The 18,203-nt window shown below is 41.2% G+C and overlaps 1 protein-coding gene across 1 annotated transcript; it reads left to right on the top strand.

Moving 5' to 3' along the window:
• Positions 1-16,834: 16,834 nt before the first annotated feature.
• Positions 16,835-17,996, top strand: LOC145070798 (uncharacterized). Its single transcript, XM_079017753.1, has 2 exons — positions 16,835-17,715; positions 17,808-17,996. Exons 1-2 carry the CDS (start codon positions 16,863-16,865, stop codon positions 17,822-17,824), a joined length of 870 nt encoding a protein of 289 aa, XP_078873879.1. The 5' UTR covers positions 16,835-16,862; the 3' UTR covers positions 17,825-17,996.
• The last annotated feature ends 207 nt before the right edge of the window (positions 17,997-18,203 follow it).

Below are 18,203 nucleotides of genomic sequence, written 5' to 3'. Positions count from 1 at the left end.
CATACCATATACATATACATGCAACTAGGAAATATGGGCCTCGCGCACACTCATGGAGATACGGGCCCCGCCTATACTCCGCTAACTGGGAGATACGGGCCCCGCCCACACTCCGCTGACTATGAGATACGGGCCCTGCCTACACTCGGCTACTTTGAAATACGGTCCCCGCCCATACTCAGCTACTTTGAGAAATGGGCCCCGCCCACACTCAGCTACTAACATGCATACAAGTATCACATAGACAACAAGTACATCTACAACCATCAAACAATCATATATATATATATATATATATATATATATATATATATAGATAGATATCCATACTCAATAATTCTATGATATATGGGCCCCACCCACACTCTACTAAATAGGAGATATGGGCCCCGCCCACACTCAGCTACTAGTCATACACATAACATATACCGGCCGGCCTTGGTCCCTTCGACCCGTTCTATTAGAGGAAAACTCACCTCTCAAACTGGATGTTGAACTCGTGCGTGAGGAATCTCTGGTGGCTGCTCCCACGACTCCCTGACTAACTCTATACAATAATACTTAGTCAGAAAATCTAATAATCTTGCTTAGGGTAAAATGACCATTTTACCCTTGGTCAAAGTCAACATTCTGATTTACTTGACTCGCCGAGTCCTAAGTCCTAATAACCCTGATTCCGCAATCCAACCCGCGGAGTCAACCCCCTGACTCGCCGAGTTCTCGCGCTTCTACTCATCACGATTTAGCGAATCAACTCGTCGAATCACTCTCAGACTCATTGAGTTCTAGCATGCTTAGAAACAGGATAGCATGACCTGAATCATCGAGTTCCCTTATGGACTCGACGAGTCCCTCCGCCTGTTTGGCCATTTGAACAGATTAATCCCCTGTTCTTTAGATCTAAAGTCCATTCTTCACTTGTTCACTGGAAATCACCTTTCTAAGGTTAAAGTTTCCAACTTTACCTATTTGTAACCTTTCTTGAAGGGTTTAGCTAAAACCCTAATTCTTTTAGGACATAGATCATGTCCAAAAAGACTTAACTTTCCAAACCAAAGCAAGAAAACCTAGATCTAGGGCCTAGAGATTAGTTAATCATGTAAAGTCTCGAGTTTGCTTCCATACATGGCCTTTTCGGGATAAAAAGGCCATATAAATGCTCATAAACATGCATGGGGCTTCCATGGTCATAAAGTTTGCACCTTTATGCCATGGAGCCCCTCCTAGGTCCTAGATCTGAAACATAAAACACTTGAGGCGTCCAAAACACAAAGATCACGAATCTTGAACAAAAACCCTCATAAAAAGGAGGTAAATAGATATAATAGAAGAATGAAAAATTTAGAGACTTGATTACCAGAAAATGCAGCAAATGGAGTGTAGCTTCTGGATCTATTCCTTCCCTTTTGAGCCCTCTATCTTCTTCTTCTTCTACAAGCTTCAAAATACACAAAGATCACTCAAAATGGATCACACACTCAAAGAAAGCTCTAGGGTTTCGTGGATTAGGGTTTGGGACAAGGAGGCAGTGAATGAGGCCAAGGAGTGGGGATTATGATGCTAAAATAGCGTGCAAAACCCCAAAATTAGGATTTCACTCTGGACGAGCTACTCGTCGAGTCGGGGTACCGACTTGCCGAGTTGGTAGCTTGAACCGCGCGCATAAACTCCACTCTACTCGATGAGTTAGGGCCACCAACTCATCGAGTCCTTCTTTCAAAATGAATAAATAAATAAGTTAAATGCGTACCAGGAACTGGGCTTCACAATTCTCCCCCACTTGTCTTAGACTTCATCCTGAAAGTCCACTGCATCTGGAAACAACTCCGGGTAGTGCTCCCTCATCTTTTCCTCGGGCTCCCATGTCCACTCCAAACCCTTACGATGTTGCCACTGCACCTTCACTAGCACTACCCTCTTGTTCCTCAGCTCCTTCGTCTTGCGATCCAAAATCACCACCGGTCTCTCAATGTAATTCAGGCTGTCATCAACCTGAATATCCTCTATGGGCACAACCAACATATCATCTACTAATCACTTCTGTAGCTGAGAAACAAGGAAAGTGTTGTGGATCTGGCTGAACTCCGCGGAAAGATCCAATCAGTTTGCTACTTTGCCCACCCAGGCTATGACCCTGAAGGGGCTGATATACCTGGGTCCCAGCTTGCCCCGCTTCCGAAATCGGATGACACCCTTCCAGGGTGACACCTTCAGGAGGACCATGTCGCCCACCTGAAACTCCAAGTCTGAACGCCGCTTGTCGGCGTAGATCATTTTCCGACTCTAAGCAATCTGGAGCCTGCTCCGGACCTGCTAGATCCGCTCTATGGTCTTGAGTACTACCTTAGTAATCCTATGACCCCCCAGACTGACCTTGCCCCAATAGATTGGGCTCTTACACGTCCTCTCGTAGAGCAACTCGAAGGGAGGTCGGTGTATGCTAGTGTGGTAACTGTTGTTATACGAAAATTCCACTAATGGAAGATATGCATCCCAACTGCCTCCGAAATCCAAAACACATGCACGGAGCATGTCCTCGAGAGTCTGAATAGTCCTCTCACTCTGTCTATCCATCTGGGGGTGGAAAGTGGCGCTGAAATGGAGACGAGTACCCATCTCGTCGTGGAACCACTTCAAGAATCTGGAAGTAAAATGAACATCTCGATCTGACACTACCAAGACAGGCACTCCATGTCGTGCCACTACCTCTCGCACATAAATATCGGCCAACTTCTCGGACGAGATGATCTCCTAGATCGAAATGAAGTGGGCGCTCTTGGTCAACCGATCCACGATGACTCATGTCGAATCAACCCCACGTGTAGTTCTGGGAAGCTTAGTGACAAAATCCATAGTAATGTCCTCCCACTTCCACACGGGGATGTATAGCGGCTACGACTTGCTGTGAGAACTATGGTGCTCTGCCTTGACCTTCCTGCAAGCCAGGGATCTCTCTACATACCATGCTACATCTCACTTCATGCAGGGACACCAGTAATCAGGTCGAAGATCTATGTACATCTTCGTCATCCCGAGATGGATAGAGAACCGGGACTTGTGGGCCTCATCCATCAATATCTTTCGTACTCCGCCCCAGTACGGTACCCAAACCCTCCCATGCAGGGTCAACAACCCATGGTTGTTGTAATCGAAGGAGGCCACCTAACCTATATTCCGATCGCACTTCCGGGGCTCCTCCTTCCGGCCCTCAACCTGCGCCTCTCGGATCTACTCCAGCAATGGAGTAATCATTGTCATCCTCAGAAAGACGTCTCAAAAACATGATGATCGCGTTATCAAAGACCGATTTTGTTTATGCTTTATAAAAATCAGAGTACTTCTTTTAATAAAAATGTTGCGGAATTTGTTCCCAGAAAAACATGATAATCGCGTTATCAAAGCATTTCTAAAGAAATATATTTTTATTCACTTTTAAAAACATTTGGGATGTCATCGTCAATACAGAAACATAAGCATAAACAGAACTTACATTTATTTACACTAGTGATCTACATCTCTTTTAAATCTCTCAGTGTAATGTGACTTCATATCGACACCTGTGATACAAATAAACTGAGTGGGTCAGGTTGGGAAACCTGGTGAGTACATAGGGTTTTCAACCCACAATAATATAATTATTATGTTTTAACAATCAAACAATCAACCCAATTACCCATCCCCATTATCTTCTTTATTCTTAAGGATCTACCCTAAGAACCAGCTATTTCTCATTCATTCATTCCTAAGGATCATCCTAAGGAAACAACATGAAGTCCATTGTTGCCAATGACACTTTGGTCAAGCGCAGCTGCTAATCTTGTCACTTAGGCGCAGCTGCCAAAATTGGGACATTTTCTATGAGGCGCTTCTGCCGGTATTGACCTTTAAACGCTAGTGTCATGGTCATAAGGCTCCCTATTAGGCGCACCTGCCGATACTGTCCTTAGAGCGCAGCTGCTAAGACGTTTACCGTAAATCTAAAACATCTACGGGTTGTGGCGCAGCTGCCAGTGCTCATCTATAGGGTGCTGGGTCCACTGCTGCCAATGTATACCTATAGGGCACTAGGTCCATGCTACTAATGTTCCTCTATTTCAGCTTTTATCCCTCATCATTCATCTACCCATGCTTTACCCAACATATTTTGTAGATATAAAATACTTTATATAGTTTACATCATTTAAAACATGTATAAAAATCTTTCACCAACATAGACAACAAGTATTTAGACAATATGCACACATAGCACGTAATTTATAATAAAATACTTTATATCTATGTGTAAGATGAAAGGGACCATGCACTCACCTGAAAGGTGATGACTCAGCACTCGGACAACGCTTCGATACTCTCAAAACAATTTTCCTTCGATAAAACCTAGTACCAATACCACTAGGGTTTAGTCTAACGATAACCGCGACAAATTAATTAGTCTGGCTATTATTAAGCGTTAATAACGCTCAATATAACTCATAATAATAGCCCAAATAATTATTTTAAGGACCTAATAACATTCCTATAATTATTTGAAAGCTATATTAAAAATTGCGTAAGCGTAGCACACTTACAGCGAATTTTATCGAAAACCGAAACTTAATTGGAGCAGCGGTTCGAAACCGAAAAACTCCTTTTTCTCGGGACTCTGGGAGCCTCAGGGCTTCCCTCGGGGTGCTAGGGGTTTACCTAGGCTTAGGAGAGGGTTAGGGGGTTAGTGAGAGAAAGTAGAGAGAGAAACTTGTGGTGGAAGGTGTGAAAAATCCGAGAGGCTTCACCTCCCTTTTATAGACCGCAGCCTCGGAGTACGTTGGGCGTACCGAGGACCTTACGCGGGGCGTAACTTCGGATAAGATGACCAGGTGGCGAAGGCTCGGTGGTGCGACGTGGCTTCTTCTAGACCAAGCATGGCTAACCGAACGCGGCGCGTACGAGACCGAACGTTGGGCGTAACGAGGGGCAACGCGTCACTCATCCGAGGCGGGTACTGAGTCAGCGATGGAGGGTCCAGATTGCGCCACGTCATCACCCTCGCAACAGATTTCGCAAATTCACTTTCCGACTTCTAAAAATCATAACTTTCGCATACGAGCTCCGTTTTCGACGTTCTTTATATCCATGCGAAGGTGGGAACGTACTATACAACTTTCGTTTAGACTTTGTCGGCTATTTTGGCTCGATTTTAAATTTTATATTATTAACGGGCCGGGATAGGATTGGTCCGTTAAATCCTCATAACTTCTTCATCCGACATCCGTTTTCGCCCATCTTTTTCTCGTTACGCTACTCTTAATGAGATCTTCGATTCTCATTCAGGTCGTGTCGGCTAAAAACCGCTCGATCTAATATTCGAATTTCGGGTTGTACACTACTAACTCGAAACTTCGAAAAATCATAACTTCTTCATACGAAGTCAGATTTTGACGTTCTTTTTATCGATGTTCTTAGTTTAACATATTCTACGACTTTCATTTAGATCGCTAAGGCTAAATCTCGCTCTATCGTAAATTCACTATTTACGCTTCCCGGTGCCGTGCCGGTTCTGTCGCGAAACTTCGACGGGTCATAACTTCTTCGTTATAACTTGGATTTCGGCGTTCTTTATATGAACGGAAACCTTGTGACATATTCTACAACTTGGTTATGATTATTTATTCTAAATAATCTTTTGTCGAAAAGTCGTTTTCGACTCCTATTGCCTCTAAATTGACTAGCCCGGATCTACGGGCGTTACAGCCTTGCAGCTCAGATCTTCGGCCACTATGTTGGCCTTACCCAGGTGGTAAAGGATCTCACAATCATAGTTCTTCACCACATCTAACCACCGACGTTGCCTCATGTTCAGATTTGGCTGATCCACGAGGTACTTCGAACTCTTGTGGTCCATGTAAACGGTACAATGGACCCCGTAGAGGTAATGTCGTCAAATCTTGAGGGAAAAAACTACAACCCCCAGCTCTAAATCATATGTCGGATAGTTATCTTGGTAAGGCTTCAACTGCCTCAAAGCATAAGCTATCACATGACCCTGCTGCATCAAAATGGCTCCCATGCCTGTGATCGAAGAATCACAATAGATAACGAAGTCATCTACACCCTCTGGCAGAATGAGAGTCGGTGCCTCACACAACCGTTGTCTGAGGGTCTAGAAGGTTTCCTGTTGCTCAGGCTTCCAGTGAAAAACCACCGACTTCTTGGTCAGTCGGGTAAAAGGAACTACAATCTTGGAGAAGTCCTGGATAAATCTCCAATAATAACCCACCAGACCCAAGAAACTTCGAATCTCAGTTGGAGACCTCAGAATCTCCCACTGCATCACGGCCTCTATCTTGGCCGGATCGACCAGAATACCCTTCTGGTTGACAAGATGCCCAAGAAATTGCAACTGATGCAACCAAAACTCACACTTGGAGAACTTCGCAAAAAGTCTCTCCCTCCTCAGTGTCTCCAACACCTCCCTCAGGTGCTCCTCATGCTACTCCTGAGTCTTGGAGTAAACCAAGATGTCATCAATGAAGACTATTATAGACCGATCCAGCATCAGGCTGCATACACAATTCATGAGGTCCATGAATGTGGCTGGAGCATTGGTGAGCCCAAACGGCATCACCACAAACTCATAATGACCATAGCGAGTACTAAAAGTTGTCTTCTACACATCATCGTCCCTGACTCGCATCTGGTGATACCCTAACCGTAGATTAATCTTGGAGAACCAAGATGTTCCTTGAAGCTGGTCAAACAAATCATCTATCCTCGGGAGTGGGTAACGATTCTTCACCGTTACCTTGTTCAGCTCCCGTTAGTCCATATACATGCGATGTGACTCATCCTTATTCTTCACAAACAGGATCGGGGCTCCCCATGGCGAACTGCTCGGCCTAATAAAACCCTTGTCTAGCAGCTCTTGCAACTGCGTAGACAACTCCTGCATCTCGGGAAGAGCCAACCGATATGGTGCATTGGCTATCAAAGCCGTACCAGGGACTAGGTCAATCCTAAACTAAACCTGTCACTCTGGAGGTACCCCAGGTAAATCCTCCGGGAATATGTCCGGGTACTCTCTCATTACCGGTACATCATCAACTGTCGCCTTACCCTTATCCCGGGTATCCATGACATAGGCGACGTATCCTGCGCAACCCTACTGAAGGAGGCACCTTGCCCTCGCTACTGAACAGAAAACCGTTATGCGTTGTGGCCTCTTGCCTTGGATCACTAACCCTCCCCCACTAGGAGTGTAAACCCTCACTAGCTACTTCTCGCAGTCAATCACTTCCCCATTGGGGCTCAACCAATCCATACCCACTATAACCTTATTCCCTCGCAGTGGAATAGGAACCAGATCCACTGAAAACTGCTCGTCGAATAACTATAGAGTACATCCTCGGTGAACCCTAGCAACCCTGACGGTCTTGTCATCTACTATCTCAACATCCAGTGGGCAATCCAACTCCATTGGATCTCCTACAAATCAGTTGTTGAGCGCGAGCGACACAAAAGATTGGGTGACAACCGAATCAAACAGTACCAGAGCAGATATATCGTTCACAAGGAACAATCCTATAACAAAACAAATAAACATAAGCAATAATCAACATAAATAAAGAGGTAAGACGAAAATACATACTCGTAAAAACATCAGGAGCTGCACGTGCCTCCCCTATTGTCAACTAGAAAGCTCTACTCTATGCCATTGGCGCCTCAGCATGACCCTGACAGCCATCTGTAATCCTCAATGTAGCAGGTACGGGTGCTGCCACCTATCCTGCTGCTGCTAGGCTTGGACACTGGGACCGCTTGTGGCCCCTCTAATTGCACTGGAAGCAAATCAGATCAAATGTTATAGTGGTGGTGGTGGTGGTAGTTGTACAGTCCCTGCTCATATGCCCAGTTCGGCCGCACTAAAGCAGCCCAAACTACCCACCCTGCACGTCCCCTTGTGCGACCTATCGTATTTGCTGTAGCGGCCTTAGCCCTGCTGGCCCTTCCCTCGAGAATCTGTCTTGGGCTTCTTTCCAGAACCCTCCATACCAAATGTCGCATCTGGTTTCCTCTTCCTCTCCATCTCTAGGTCAATCTCTCTCTCTCTCTCTCTCTCTCTCTCTTTCTCTCTCTCTAGCTCTGGCAATCATTACTTCCAGCGTTTTGTAGCTTGATCAGATCACAAACTGCTGAATGTCACTCCTCGACATCTCATGATATCGGGCCTTTTTCATTTCCTCGTTCGCCACATACTGCAGAACGAGAAAGGCCCTCTCCCTAAACTTAGTGGTGATCTCCATCACCGTCTCGGTAGTCTGCTGTAAATCCTGGAACTCCTTAGCAAGCTGTTGCACCTCTATCACAGGTGCAAACTCAACTCTGAACCTAGCCGAGATATCCCTCCGAGTCATAGCATCAATAGCTGCATCATCACCAATGGCATGTCTGACCTCCTCCCACCAGTCACATGCCCTGTCCTTCAGAAGATAGGACGCCAATCGAACCTTGTCCCCTTCGGGACATCTGTTGGTGTGGAATGTGTTGGCAACATCCACCAACCATCTAGTACTCGCAATGGGTTCTCGAACCCCGTGGTAGTCAGGAGCTCCACAAGCACTGAACTCCCTAAAAGTCAGTGTGCACGACCCCATCATGGCCGCTACCTCAGTGCGGAAAGGACCCAACCTCTCATCCAAAAGCTCTAAAATACCCTCCTTGATCATGCCAAAGATCACATGAGTTTGATCCAGGATATTATGCATAATCTCGGAGGAGATGAACTCCTTAATTTGGTCATCTAGCTGCACGGCTCTTGAGTTTGAGCCTGATCCCTCACCGGCTCCTGAACTACCAACTGGTCTAGGGTGTAAAACCACCATTCTGAAAAACACATCATAACAAACATCAGAATACTAAACAACTCTCGAGGGATCATATATATATATATATATATATATATATATGCTACAACTTCCTTGGATTCATCTCAACCTTCCTTGACTCGAGTACAGATCCTCTACTTTCAGTAGTATGGGCCCATACTACCTTCCACATCTATCTGTACTTTCCTCAAGAACTGCCTTGACTCCACCAAGTCCTTTCTACTACTACTGCTTCATGCCCTACTCTCATCCTAGGCTTGTCCTAGGGTAATCACCATCCCACTCTCCACTATCAGCCGCATAAGATGTCCCTGCTATCTTCCCCTAACTAGCTCGCGAATACTATTACATATCACTCAGACTAGATAATTCTTAGAATGAGAGATTCTACCCTACAACGGTTGGACTCAAACAAGAGCTGCGAAATAGAGCTAGACCTAACCTTTTGAAATTATTTAGTCCTTGCAATATGTAACTTAACATAATAGTTTACTAGTTAGTAACAGATAGCTAGAACTCCTAAAAGCACAAAGAAAGCAACATTCAAGCATTGAGTACACATAATCAAGCATATACTACTCAGGCTATCATACTGACTAATATGCACTAACATGTAGCATGCAGTTCTCATAAAGATGATAATCATATCATAACATAAACTTGTATGGGTAATTTGGAAGTACTTACTTGAGCTCGGCTGATTGCGTGCACCACACCCTTTCCTCCTTTTTTCAAAATTCTTTTTGCTTTTTCTAAAACTCTTTCTTTTCTCAAAATCCTTTTATAAAAATGATTTTTCTTTGGAAAATTTCTATACCAAATCCTTAGTTTGTGTTTAGACACACCCGAAAGTGTACCCGAATCACTCAAACCAAGGCTCTGATACCAACTTGAAACATCCCAAAAATACGGTCCAAAAATTTCATTTTTAAAACATTAATAAAACCATAAATATCATCATCATATAAAAATCATAAGCCATGTATCTCAAAATTTCATAACAAATGTCAACATAACAATTTCATATCAAATATCAGAGTAAATATCCCAGGCTAAAAGTTGTGGTGTGTGCCATGCAGTCATCCCGAGCTCTTCCTTTTGCTACCGGAAGTACCTGAGACCAAAATTGAAACTGTAAGCACGAAGCTTAGTGAGTCTCCCCAAACTACCACTATACACATATACATGCAACTAGGAGATACGGGTGTCCCGCCCACACTCATGGAGATACGGGCCCCGCCCACACTCCACTAACTAGGAGATACGGGCCCCGCCCACACTCGGCTGACTATGAGATATGGGTCCTGCCCATACTCGGCTACTATAAGATACAGGCCCCACCCACACTCAGCTACTATGAGATACGGGCCCCAGCCACACTTAGCTACTAACATGCATACAAGTATCACACAAACAAGTACATCTACAGCTATCAAACAATCATATATATCCATACTCAATAATTCTATGATATACTGGCCCCGCCCACACTCTACTAACTAGGAGATACGGGCCGCACCCACACTCAGCTACTGGTCATACACATAACATATACGGGCCAACCTTGGTCCCTTCGACCCGTTCTATTGGAGGAAAACTCACCTCTCAAACTGGATGTTGAACTCGTGCGTGAGGAATATCTGTTGGCTGCTTTGACGACTCCCTGGCTAACTCTATAAAATAATACTTAGTTAGAAAATTTTGATAATCTTGCTTACGGTAAAATGACCATTTTACCCTTGGTCAAAGTCAACATTCTGATTGACTTAACTCGTTGAGTAAGCCTATCGACTTATCGAGTCCTAAGTCCTAATAACCTCGATTCCACAATCCAACCCGCTGAGTCAATCCCCTAACTCGCCGAGTTACCGGGCTTCTACTCATCCCGATTTAGTGAGCCAACTCGCTGAGTCACTCTCAGACTCGATGAGTTCTAGCATGCTCAGAAACGGGACAACACGACCCGACTCGTCGAGTTCCCTTATGGACTCAACGAGTCCCTCAGTCTTTTTGGCCATCTTAATAGATTAAGCCCATGTTCTCTAGATCTAAACTCGATATTCACTTGTTCACTGGAAATGATGTTTCTAAGGGTTTCCAACTTTACCCGTTTATAACCTTTCTTGAAGGGTTTAGCTAAAACCCTAATTCTTTCAGACATAGATCCTGACCAAAAATCCTTAGCTTTCCAAACCAAAGCGTGAAAACCTAGATCCAGGGCCTAGATATCAGTTAATCACGCAAAGTCTCGAGCTTGCTTCCATGCATGTCCGTTTAGGGCTAAAAAGGCCATATAAATGCTCATAAACTTGCATGGGGCTTCCATGGTCATAAATTTTGCACCTTTATGCCATGGAACCCCTCCTAGATCCCATATCTAAAACATGAAACACTTGAGGCGTCCAAAACCCAAAGATCATGACTCTTGAACAAAAACCCTCAAAAAAAAGTAAGTAAATAGATCTAATAGAAGAATGATCAAGTTAGAGACTTGATTACCATAAAATGTAGCAAATGGAGTGTAACTTCTGGATCTATTCCTTCCCTCTTGAGCCCTCTATCTTCTTCTTCTTCTACAAGCTTCAAAATGCACAAAGATCACTCAAAATGGCTCACACACTCAAAGAAAGCTCTAGGGTTTCGTGGATTAGGGGTTGGGATAATGAGGCAGTCAATGAGACCAATGGATGGGGGTTATGATACTTAAATAGGGTGAAAAACTCTGAAATTAGGGTTTCACTCTGGACGGGCTACTCATTGAGTCGGGGTACCGACTCGCCGAGTAGGTAGCTTAAACCTCGTGCATAAACTTCCCTTTACTCGACGAGTTAGGGCCACTAACTCATAGAGTCCTTTGAAAATTAATAAATAAATAAGTTAAATGCATACCAGGAACTGGGCGTTACAAATACCCTTTGAATTGAAACCTCAAAAGTTAAACTTGAAAGTCAAACATAAAAGACAAACTTGAAGGTCAAATGGGAAAACTTGAAAGTCAAAGGTCAAATTTGAAAGTCAAAAGTCAAGCTTGGAAGTCAAAAGTCCAAAGTCAAAACTTTAAGCCGAAAACGAAAAATTTAAGACCAAAAACAAGAGTATTTTACCAAAAACGAGGGTATTTGACGGAACGTGGCTTTTTGACCAAATACAAAGCTTTAATATTGAAAAAGAGGCTATTGGATTGAAAATGTGGCTTTAGGGCTGAAAATAAGCGAAAATCTTGAAAATATGAATTTTCAACTGAAATTACGAGGCCGAAATCTCAAACCGAGAACTGCTGACCAAGAACCTCCGGACCAAGAACCTACGAAGCCGAAAACTTGCGAACCGAAATCTTCCGAAGCCGAAAAACCTCGCACCGCAAACCCTTGCAGACGCTCCACCAAAAACGTTGTTGATCGCAAACTCGTTGCTGGCCGAAAGCACTACTGAAACCCTAATCCGAGACCGAGAATAGTCGTCGAAGTCTCGTAAAAATCGTCCAAAAACATGAATTTTTTCAACTTTTAATGCTAAACTTGATCAAAAACTCAAAAATATGAAGAACACGAAGAACAAACAGCCAAATTTTCCTCTAAAACAATTCAAAAACGCCAAAAACTCCTAGAAAAGTCCAAAAATGTTTAATATCTTGCCAGTTTGATTGATACGATCCAAGCTCTGATACCACTTGTAAGTCCCAAATTCGCTTTGATGTATTAATCAGATTCACTTGATGGTATGGAATCCCAATCATGTGAATGATGCATGATAGAATATAGAACAAGAACAAGAACACAAGATGATTAATCTTCAAATGCACACTATATTGAATATAGTCTGGTACACAAGATGTTGATAACACATGTTATCTCTTGTTTTCTCTCCTTAATCACATCTCTTACAATATAGCAGCCCCTCCTCAACGTTTTCTACTCACATCCACCTTTTTTCACGCCCCTTTTTTACACTATTTATATTCTTGGACCTAAATATAAAGGCCAAGCCCAAACCCAATATCCTGACCGAAATCACATGTGATTTCGGTCCAAACAACAAATAAACCCATGGGGATTTTGGCCCTAGACCGAAAACTATAAATGCATAGAATAGTAAAGTTTAAACCATAAATTATGACCTAACAAGGGTTTGAAGCTGAGAGTTAGTTTTGACATCAATCAACTTGTTTTTGATGATTGTTACACTGTCTTTGTTATCAAATCAACTTTAATTAAACAGTGCAATAGTTGAGGGCTCGCAGCCATAATACTCAATCTCTAAGATCTCTTGGAATATGTCGTAGTAGTCAGACTCTTGTTCAACATTATATGTCTCCCTCATCACTTCCACCATTCTAATGTATTGTAAAAAAAATCCCATCAATCCCACCACTGTCGGACTAGGTGATGGTGGTGGTGGTCATGTCCAAAATATGTTAGGAGACGTGGGGTTGGTTCAAAGTGGTCCAATAAAAAAGAAATTAAAATATAATTAACTAAATATAATTAACTAAATATAATTAATATATCAATAAAGTCATTAAAATATAAATATCATATATTAAAATTTATATTTATTATTATATAATAACAAACTAAAAAGTAATAAAATATTAAAAGAATTATTGTATAATAATTAAATAAAATAAAAAAGAATAGATGCAGAAATGTTCCTTGTAGTTTGGTTGCAGAAGTGGTCATTGATGGTAAAATTGTCATTTTAAAAAAAGTTAATAGTCAAACTATTAAAATTAATATTTTTGGACCATAAACGCACAAAAGTATCCAAAATTTGACCACTTTTGCACCACAAAACATTATTGTACCAAAATCACATAATTTTACAACCACAAAGACCATTTTTGTAATTTTGTCTAAAGAAGTTATGTAATAGTTTTTTTGAGTAAACTGCTTGAATGGCCCATGTGGTTTGGTAATTTGCATGTATGGTCTTTATCTTTTTTTAACTCTGGATGGTCCCTATGGTGTGTTTTTGTTTCGGTTTTAGTCCCCGCCCGAGTTAATATGACTATCTTTCCCTTACTGATATTTTTCTATAAATTTTTAATTCATTTTTTGTTATGTTAATATTAAATACATTAAATTATTAATGTCTAAAATGGACCCACCCACAACCCTATGTCACCTGCCTTCTTCAGTGAAATACCATCACTGCCCCTGAAACCACCTCCCATCAGAGAAACTATCCCCGACCATCATTATACGGTTCTGTAAAAGATCAAAGGAACTAGAAAAATCAAATCAAATATGAATTATTTTTCCATTAAGGTACCACCCTCACACCATTTCCCCATACCCTTATGTTACAAACTAAGAAGAGCAACACCATCCGTTCCCTTTTTGGTGTTTTCATACGAGTTTCTATAAAATTAATTTAGATCTGAAAAGCTAAAACGAGGTGGGTGGGATGGGGGTTGGGGTTGGGGGGAGGGGGTTGTAGTGGTGGATTAGTGTCTAAGTTCATAACTATTTTAGTATGTACTTGACCCGATGGTGCATGGTCCTTTTGGGTTGCCTTCACCAAAGCAACTTGATAGGATGAATTATGGAGAGAGAGGATTAATTATGATTTATTAATATATTATGAGAATAATATATTAAACGAGAAATCATATTGGTTAATTAATATTAGTCAATAATTAATTAAGAATTAATTTTGTGGCTAAAAGACATTAATTAAACTTAAGGGACTAGAACTGTCAATTGTATGATAGTTGTGTTGGATTAGTGTCTAAGGCTATAACCATATTTGGTAAGTAGTTGACCCGGTTGTGCATGGTCCTTTTGGGTTGCCTTCACCAAGCAAATTGACTGGAGAAATAGTTGAAGAGAGAGGTTATTATGATTTATTAATATGTTATAAGAATAATATATTAAAGGAGAAATCATATTTGTTTAATTAATATTGGTCAATAATTAATTAGGAATTAATTTTGTGATCAAGTGTAATTAATTAAACTAGAGGGACTGAATTGTAATTATGTGATAGTTACAAATTAGGGCAATGATTATCCTTATTATAGGTTGGACGAAATCAAGGATAAGATATCCTTGAAATCGTCCAAGGGATAGAGGATATGGGCTTTTCAAGGCTTATCTTGTGATTGCTTGGTGGGCAAGCAATTGGATAAGGATAAGGACTGAAACCCTAATCATAACCCTATATAAAGACCCCTTGGCCTTGAGAAGTCGTCCTACCGATTCCCTTGAGATACCAAAGCCGATTTCTATTCATCCTCTCTCTCTCTCTCTATAGTTTCTCCAATTGCTTGTGGTGCTTATGAGCCATTAGAGGCATTACACTTGTGGTGCTTGCTTTCAAGACAAAGAATTTGGAGATTTGAGTTGTTATTACAATATAACAACAAGAGGTATGTGATCTAACCTTATATGTGAATTTCGAAAATAGCATTGTACATTAGGGTTTTATTCTTGTGCTCATAATGTTGAATATCCAATAGTGAAGACATAGATCCAAAGCTAGGGTTGCATGTACACATAGGATTGTTTGTATCAAAACCCATCAGTGGTATCAGAACCATTGATTTACTTGCTTTCAATTAGTATATTCAAATGTATGAACTTGACAAATTAGGGTTTATAGCCAATAAACCGTAGGAGGCTATAGATTTCAAGATTAGGGTTTCCTAACCCTAATTTGCGAAAATATCATGAAAGGTTTTGTGAATCCTTTCCTTTGATCCAAGATTTCGAAATCTAAGGGTTTGCAAACCCTAGATTTCGAAATTAGCCTCCTTCCCCAAGATAAGATCCTAAATTTTAGGGATTTGGATAATCTCATATCTTGTAATTATCCTTTAATTGTTAAATATGGTAATTGAAGATCTTGCATTATCCTATCCCTTACTTTCGAGATTTAGAGAGGGATTCAAGGGATTAGGATATTTTAAATGTATAAATGGTAATTATCCTCATGATTTAATAAATCCCTTGTGATTTAATAATTTAAATTAATTGTTTAATTTATGGTAATTATTAAACAAGAGAGTTTTAATATTTAAAATTTTAATTTAAATTGTATTAAATTTCGAAAAAAAATTTTAATTGAAGATTAAAACCCTAATATTTTGAAATGTTTAAAATACACCCTATACTATTATATTATTACAAGTTTAATATATATATATATATATATATATATATATATGTATGTATAATTAAAAATGCTAGTCTTACCGTTAGTAGGCCTCATTCACGAAGCCGGTCTATAAGGTGGGTATAAGATTGTTGCCTATAAAATGGCGCTTAATGGGTGTACACTCACACCCACCGCTTGCTTGACTGGTGGAGGGTCGTTAGCCGAACGGGTAGGATAAGGCAACTCTATCTCCTCATTAAAAGTATAATTTTAAAATACAAAGTAACTACATGTTTTTCAAATTCCCAATCCTAGTTACTTTAGGAAAAGTGAATTGATGCAATTCCATGAAATTACACTTTGCACCCTTGCTAAGAAGTTAGTGGAGCGTGTGTGGTTAACCAGCACACTAATTGGTTCTAAGCGAAGGTGGAAAAGGGTGATTCATTGTTTATCATAGTTCGGTGGAGCGTGTGTGGTTTACCGGCACATCGAATAGGTGATTGTAACAATGAAGGCACTGTGTAGATTTGCATGGTTATTCACACCCACTTTGTGATCCTCGACATCCCAGTCACAAACGAGAGGGGCATATCGAGATTTAAACATGCCATTGAAAGGTTCAATGAATCTCCATGAAAATTATAGGAATTCTCAATACATCTAAAACCTAAGCCTATGTTTTTCATGATGAAGAATTAGTGAATCGTCATTCACTTACCTCCAAATTATTTGCATGTTGGATTACGACATCCCTTTTCTAATATGTGAATAATGTTGTTGGGTCTTAGCCCTAATTTTTCATTTTAGGTGTTTAATTAGGGACTCAATTCTAATCAACTTTGTCCTTTCTATTTGTAGATGTCAAACGCAAACAACGCTGCTGCTAACTCATTCACGTTAATGAGTCTTTGCCAAAAGGTGACTTTTGATGGAACGAACTTTAGCGAATGGATAAGATACATTCGCACTATTGCGCGCTATGAGGACAAAGAGTATGTCCTCGATGAAAAGCTCGAGAAGATCAATCCAGAAGTCGCCACTCCCGCTGAAATGGATGTCTTTGAGACCCACGAACGTGATGCAATGAAAGTACATTGCATCATGATAGCCACCATGAACCAAGAATTCCAAAAGTCCTATGAGGACATGTATCCGTATGAAATGCATCAAGACTTAATGGAGAGGTATCATCAAAGCGCGAGGCAAGAGCGCTATGAGATCATTACGAATATGATCACCGCTAAGATGGGAAGTGGAGAATCTCTTACCGTGCACTTGCAAAAGATGCAGAGATATGTCGATCGTCTTCGCAAGTTAAATGTTAACTTTGGGGAGGATTTGGCTATTTACATTGTTCTTCACTCCTTGACTTCATGCTACAACCAATTTATGATGACCTACCACATGAACAAGGAAGAGGTCACCCTAAGCAAACTCCAAGGACTCCTAAGGGCTGCTGAGAGCAACCTAAAGGACAAGTCTGTTGCACCAACTCCCAATCCATCCACTGCTCCTGTTTTGGCTATAGGGCAGGGAAGAGGCAAGAAGAGGAAGGCTCCGTCAAAGAGCCACCACAAGGGAAAGTCCCAAGATGGTTCTTCTTCTAGTGGGACCAAGGTTGATCTTACTAAGCCCAATCCTAACCCGAAGGAGGCAGAGTGTCATCATTGCCACAAAATAGGGCATTGGAAGAGAAGCTTCCCGGAATACCTGCAAGCCATCAAGGATGGAAAGATCAAGACATCTTATGCAGGTATATACACAATTAAATCTAATGATTCATCACATGCTATTTCTTGGGTTCTTGATACAGGATGTGGTTACCACATTTGTTCTGATTTGCAGGGACTAGGAAGAAATAGGGATGTGGAGCATGGAAGAATAAATCTAATCATGGGGATCAGAAGAACGTCGGTTGTCACTAAGATTGGAGTGTATTCTTTAGTGCTTAGTAATGGATTAAATTTAGATTTGTGTAATTGTTGCTACTTGCCAGATATGGCAAGAAACATCATTTCATTTCATGGTTTATTTAGACAGGGATTTAGATATTCGTTTAATAATGAGAATGGTTCTATTTATGCTTATCTAAATGGTGTCTTATACTTTGAAGCAATACCTTGCAATGGGATTTATGAAACTGTTATGGTTGTAGATAACCTAGGAAATGATGTGTTGTGTGTAGATTCTTCCAATACTATGGATAAAGCATCCTTGTGGCATTGTCGTCTTGGTCATGTC

This window comes from Lactuca serriola, chromosome 8, assembly GCF_051521515.1.
Source record: "Lactuca serriola cultivar US96UC23 chromosome 8, Lser_US96UC23_V15, whole genome shotgun sequence".
Classification (NCBI taxonomy): Eukaryota; Viridiplantae; Streptophyta; class Magnoliopsida; order Asterales; family Asteraceae; genus Lactuca; species Lactuca serriola.
Note: the sequence above shows the minus strand (reverse complement) of the source record. Positions and strands in the feature narration are given on the sequence as shown.